Raw genomic sequence first — 6,611 nt, 5'->3', positions numbered from 1 at the left:
CACTATCAAACTCTTAGAGGAAAGCATAGGCAGAACACTCTATGATGTAAATCACAGCAAGATCCTTTTTGACCCACCTCCTAGAGAAATGGAAATAAAAACAAAAATAAACAAATGGGACCTAATGAAACTTAAAAGCTTTTGCACAGCAAAGGAAACCATAAACGAGACGTAAAGGCAACCCTCAGGTGGGAGAAAATCTTTGCAAATGGAGCAACTGACAAAGGATTAATCTCCAAAATATATAAGCAGCTTATGCAGCTCAATATCAAAAAAACAAACAACCCAATCCAACAATAGGCCAAAGACCTAAATAGACATTTCTCCAAAGAAAATATTCATGTTGCCAACAAACACATGAAAGCATGCTCAACATCACTAATCATTAGAGAAATGCAAATCAAAACTACAATGAGGTATCACCTCACACCAGTCAGAATGGCCATCATCAAAAAATCTAGAAACAATAAATGCTGGAGCAATCCCACTAGTGGGCATATACCCTGAGAAAACCATAATTCAAAAAGAGTCATGTACCACCATGTTCATTGCAGCACTATTTACAATAGCCAGCACATGGAAGCAACCTAAGTGTCCATCGACAGATGAATGGATAAAGAAGATGTGGCACATATGTACAATGGAATATTACTCAGCCATAAAAAGAAACAAAAGAATCTAAAAAAAAAAGTTTCTCAAGAACCTAGGGGCAGGACAGGAATAAAGATGTAGATGTAGAGAATGGACTTGAGGACATGGGGAGTGGGAAGGGTAAGCTGGGACGAAGTGAGAGAGTGGCATGGACATATATACACTACCGAATGTAAAATAGGGAGCTAGTGGGAAGCAGCCACATACACAGGGAGATCAGCTCGGTGCTTTGTGACCACCTAGAGGGGTGGAATAGGGAGGGTGGGAGGGAGGCTCAAGAGGGAGGGGATATATATATATACATATACCTGATTTCCTTTGTTATACAGCAGAAACTAACACAACACTGTAAAGCAATTATACTGCAGTAAAGATGTAAAAAAAAAAGAGGAAACAATATCATACCACATATACATTCTAGCTATTTGCTTTTTCACTTAAAAATACATTATATACACTTTCTCATATCCTTAAATATGTAACTTACTTTTTCACAGCTGTATCATATTCTATCACATAATTGGTTTAAGGATTTCCATTTTTTTCATTAACACAAAAAGCATTGTCCAAACCATTCTCCTGTACATAAATATTTGGTTATTTCTTTCAGTTAAATTCCTAGTATTAGAATTGCTGGTTAAAGTTTTTGATCCACATTGCCAAATCCCCTTTAAAAAGGGCATCCTACTTTATATTCCCACGCCAGTCCATCAGAGCGTCGAATGCCTTGTAAACTCAACCACCCTGGGCATTTTGATGGGAGGGATTGTTATGAAATTTATTTTCTTGAATTGCCTGTTATGGGCTAACAGTGGATGGTAGAGGAATTCAGAGAGGAAGAAGAAGATTATGGGAAAATGTATGGGAAGATGTAGCCATATATGGTACAGCTCTTTTGCTTCCTGTTATTCTTAGTAACTACATCATTCTGATGAGAATGCTTAAGGAGACCCTATCCTCCCGTGATGGTTCCATGTTTCAAATGGAGCCCTCACCTTGGCTATTGTTTTCTCTCCCCTATTTTAGTGAGTAAGCTCTCTGCCGTGCCCGGAATTAGCAGTGTCCATGAAGTTCACATCTGGGAACTTATAAGTGGGAAGATCGTTGCCACTTTGCACATCAAGTATCAGCAGGACGGGGGAGATCAGGATGCCAGTATAAAAATTCGAGAAATCTTCCACAACACGGGAATCCACAATGTGACCATCCAGTTTGAGAAGGTGGACCTGAAGGGGCCCCTGGAGGAGAAGGACTTGCAGTTGCTCTGCAGCTCACCCTGCATCTCCAAGGGCTGCGCCAAGCAGCTGTGCTGTCCCCCCGGGGCGCTGCCTCTGGCCCACGCCAACGGCTGTGCCGAGCACAATGGCTGTCCCCCACTGGACTTGTCCCGGAGTGATGGCCTTGGGAGGCGACAAACAGCAGAAGTGGCTCTTGAAGTATCTTTGGAAGGTTGTCTGAGTGACCACGGACAAGCTCTTAGCAAATCTCAGGAGGACTCACGTTATGTCAACAGCACACATTTTTAGTTTGGTGCCCACATCAGTAAGCTGTATAGGCGAGGCACTTTGGAACCACTAGCTGGGCTTGTGGGAAGAGATGTGTGGGTCACAGACTCTGATCACACTCACAGAGTGCACACGCTCTGTGTTCAATAGGGGGTTGGCTGTTGGGGATGTTGGTTGAACTTGTCTGTTAATTTTTATGTGACCGAGAACCCTTTTACATTATCCTGGGTGTTTCAGGCTGCTCTTCAACAGCTTTGTTTGAACATTTATTTTCCGAAGCAAACGCACCAGTGTACATATCGGGGACATGGAAGGCTGGGACTCAATAATTGTGGACACAGGATTCCAAGTAGTTTTTGTTTGAAATTGCTTAGAACTGCTAGCTGACTCTCAGGTGAGCTCATAGCCAAGCACATAAAAAAAAACACTTAAGAACCATAATAGCTATATTCTTTTCTATTCCACTGGGAGATCATAAAAGAGGAAAGTTAGGTAGTCCTATAACTGCAGAAATTTTTTTCTTTGACTAATTTTTGAATAAACGTAAAACGAATACCTAGTAAGGTAGAAAATATTCTCAGAACATTAGAGGACGTCAAGTTTACTGGGGGTGGGGAAAGGCAGGAAGAAAATGCATTTTGATGATTTCTTCATTTTGAGAGGTAGAGAGAAAAAGACTTTCTGCTGTGAACTGAACTACAGCTATAGGATGTTTCAAATGTCCAAATACATACATAAGATGCTTTTTTTTTCTACTTGGAAGTGTGGGACTATTTCTACTTCTTTAAGTATGACACAGTACTTATATACTGTCTTTTAGAGTCAGTCTAGTTGGGCCTGTTTTCATTTATTGCTTATTAATGATTTACTTATTTGCCCAAATTTCCCTTCAGTCTTCTTTTATATGATCACATTGATCTATGTAGCATTTACCAGGAGAAAATGAGTATTCTCGGGATAGGAGAATATACGGCATTGAGTATGCATTCTTGCCCCCAAAATAAGCTAGATTGATTTTCCTTTAATTAGACATATTTTAAAGTATTTACTATAGTTGCCAACTAGTAATTTGATGGAAAAGTGTATGTCCAAGGGAGAAATGAGAATTAATTAAATTGCTGCCTTTAATGTGGTTCAAGGAGCTTACATTTTTCTTTTATGTCTCTTGACCCATATTATCAAGTTCAAATACATCTATTAGAATCTGATTTTCGTTCCATGTACTGGAGAAACATCTGACATGAATTTAACAAACTGTTTAGGCAGCAATATTTTCACCAGAACAGTCTCAAAATAAGTATAAGAAAACAGGAGATGCCTCGCTAAAGAACTAGAATCTTTTTTGATGGGTTGCAAAATTGACTGAAAAAGATCATCCCTCAGGCTCTAAGCATTGAGTCTGCACAGTTTAGAATCTTCACAGTTCTCGTCAGAAATGCTGGATTGGGAACAGAAGAAGCACCCACATTTTTCAGCACAAACACCATTTAAAAAACTGTGTCTTAGTTTTAAATTCTAAGGCTGAAATAAAGAAGCAACTGTGATCAGTAGAATAGGAAAATTTTTATTCCTTGAAAATTTATTATCCGAGTTTAAGTTGGCTATGAATTAGGTAAATAGAAAAATGCCTAAATATGTTTTTATCCCTAGGAGTTTATTAAGCGTATATACTTAATAATATTATATAGTATGTACAATAGTGTATATATACTTAATAGCTAAAACGGGGGTAGATATAAGGCAACATTTTTACTTTTAATATCAAAAGCATGGAATGTACTCACACAAAACAGTGGATTCTCTGTGAAACTCACCACAGTAAAATGTGGACCAAATTCTCTTGTATAAATGTTGGTTGAGATGCACTGATTGGAGCCAAAGAAGAAATGTCTCTCACGTCCAGATTGGATTTCATATCATTCTGCTTTTATTAAAAGGGAAAAATTATAATTTTATAGTTTTTGTGCAGCTGGGTAAAGGAATGCATATTAGTTTACATCCAAATAATGTTCTTTAATTGATCTCTAAAGTATTTTTCTGGAAAGGAAAAGGCTCTTAATTCCAATGTAATTAAATCTAACCTCAGAAAATTATCTCGATGGACATTTATGAACATACCAAATTATGGAGTGCAGTCAATGTGAAATAGGACCTTTTGAAGACAGTTGGGCTCGGTGTGTTTAATCATGCCCAAACAAGCTAATTAAGTGCAATATTCTTCTATCGGGTTAGGTGCTTGCATTTGCTCAGGCACCGTGATGCCTGCTGTATGGTGTTTTTACTTGGGTTTTACTCTCCCTTTAGTTGTCCTGCATTTTAATTCTCCCAAGGAAACACAAAATTTTTCTTTTTTCCTTTGAATGAGCCCTGCAAAGTGGCAGTGGTGCCTAAACAACACTGGTTTTTTTTCTGAGATTATAAAAATACTGCTACTCAGTTTCACGTTCCTGTGTGCTTAGGTTAGTTCCAGAAAATTCTCTCTTATTTTTTTAGGAACTGAAAATATTTTTTTAAGCGTCTAGGGAATCCTCTGGGTGTCAGATCAGGACCAGCCATCAGGTGTTCTAACCTGGGGACGAGGGATAGCCTCCTATTTCTATGGAAAGAGTCCTTTCCGCATTATTTCAGCACAAGCTATAGGAAAAACTAAGTCTGATTTTATTTTCCAACTTTCAACTCTATTTGTGAAAATAGAGGTTACGTTTTTCTCATGATATTTGTCTGTTTTGAATACCCGTGGGGCTACCAGGTTCCACTTATTGACAGAAAAAAATATTATCCCTTTAATTTTTTGATCAATAAAATAGGGAGACATTGAGGAAGAATTTAGAATACTCTCCATGTTTAGTTACTTTTATTCCTTCTTTTTTTTTTTTTTTTTTTTTTTTTTTTGCCACCAGCTGGCCAAACTCTAGTGGAGGTAAATCAGGACCTTCAAAGTTCAGTAGGAATGGGTGCTTTGAATGTCAAAGAAATCACTGGGGTAGATTTTGGATTATAATAAACTGCCTTTTGAGGTAGTAAGAGCTTTTGCTATGCTTCTTCAATCTCCTTGTCCTTGACATTTGAACTGGATAACTCCTTGTTGTGTGGGGCTGTCTTGGCCTTGTAGGATTTTTAGCAGCATCTCTTGGCTTCTACCCCCTAGATGCCAGTAGCATCCCCCCAAGCTGTGACAACCAACAATGTCCCCAGACATTGCCACAGGTCCCCTGGGGAGCAGAATAGCCACTAGTTCTGAGCCACTGACTTAACCTAAAGGGTCCTTGAGGGATATTGTTGATGAAAGCCCTTCCAGGGCCCAATAATCCTTTTAATATAATCACTCTGCAGAATTTGATCTTTCAAAAAATGCTTTTAAAGGCTAGATAAAACTATTTATAAAAATACAGTCATCTTTACATAGAACAATGTAATTTGGAAACTAAAGCCCTTATAAATCTGACTATACAGATCAGTCAATATAACAGTGAATGAAATGCTCTCACTGTTCTGTGATGATCTCTTCAACTCATGAATATCCTCAGTTTGATGAACTCACTGCTAAATGAGAAGGGGTTACATCAGCACAATTGATTCTTGGAGTTAAGGTGTTTGATTTCCCACCAATTTTAAACATGATGATATTTTTTTGTTACTGGTTTCTGACAAACAGTGCATCTTAGTGCTATGACAAATTCGGACGTTAAAAACATTTTTTTATTGTTCATGACTCACTTAATCCTTTGCCAAATCATATGCATTTTTTTCCAAGAGGACAAAATACATTTCCTGTTTTTAAATTACCCCGCGTGTAACGTATCTTCACACTCTTACAATTAAAGATCGCAAAAAAGACTGGTTTAAAAAACACGACGGAACGCAACCTAATTTGGGTTTCTAATTTAGGCTTAGTAAGCATGCCTATTGTATAGCCCTTGTCGTTCACTTGATAAATTGTCACCTATTTGTGCTTCTGAGTGTATTTGCATGTGATTAGCCACAGGAATAAAACAGGAATGAAGCTGTTGAATCGGAGAACTAGCTGCTCAAATGGAACTTGCATCAGACCCGAATCCTCACTTGTAATCTCAATGTTCTTATGAATTTGGAGTTTAGCTAATGAAAATGTGCATTTTTTTCTGGAACTTTCCAGGTGTTTCATTCTGGACTTTTTTGTTTACGTGGAACTTTCTTGCTTATTGCTAGATGGATCAGTGGCCTCCTCTTGGTACAAAGCCAGGCCAGAGACACTGAACCTCCTCTGAATTCTGATGGGAATAATCTGGAAAGGATGATGATTTTCAAGGGAGAATAACCCCTTCCTGGAGGTCTGAAATTATGTTACAGTATTGTGGAGTTTTGTTGCTTAAAGTCTTCCTTCTGTCCTCACAGGTGATTTTGCCAAAGTATAATCGTCACATTTGGGGGAATTATTAAAACTCTAAGACACAAAGTTTCAATAACTCATCGCTA

General features: G+C 38.2%; 1 protein-coding gene across 2 annotated transcripts in view; it reads left to right on the top strand.

Annotated features, from left to right (window-relative positions):
- Positions 1–2,177, top strand: part of SLC30A10 (solute carrier family 30 member 10) — a 44,195-nt gene extending 42,018 nt beyond the window's left edge. For both annotated transcript variants that reach the window (XM_055083920.1, XM_024130734.1), the window contains exon 4: positions 1,678–2,177. In XM_055083920.1, coding sequence (XP_054939895.1) covers positions 1,678–2,177 — 500 coding nt within the window. The remainder of the gene's footprint in view (positions 1–1,677) is intronic.
- Positions 2,178–6,611: the final 4,434 nt, after the last annotated feature.

Source organism: Physeter macrocephalus, chromosome 4 (assembly GCF_002837175.3).
Source record: "Physeter macrocephalus isolate SW-GA chromosome 4, ASM283717v5, whole genome shotgun sequence".
Classification (NCBI taxonomy): domain Eukaryota; kingdom Metazoa; phylum Chordata; class Mammalia; order Artiodactyla; family Physeteridae; genus Physeter; species Physeter macrocephalus.
The sequence above is the reverse complement of the archived record's forward strand: the minus strand, read 5'-3'. Positions and strand labels throughout refer to the sequence as shown.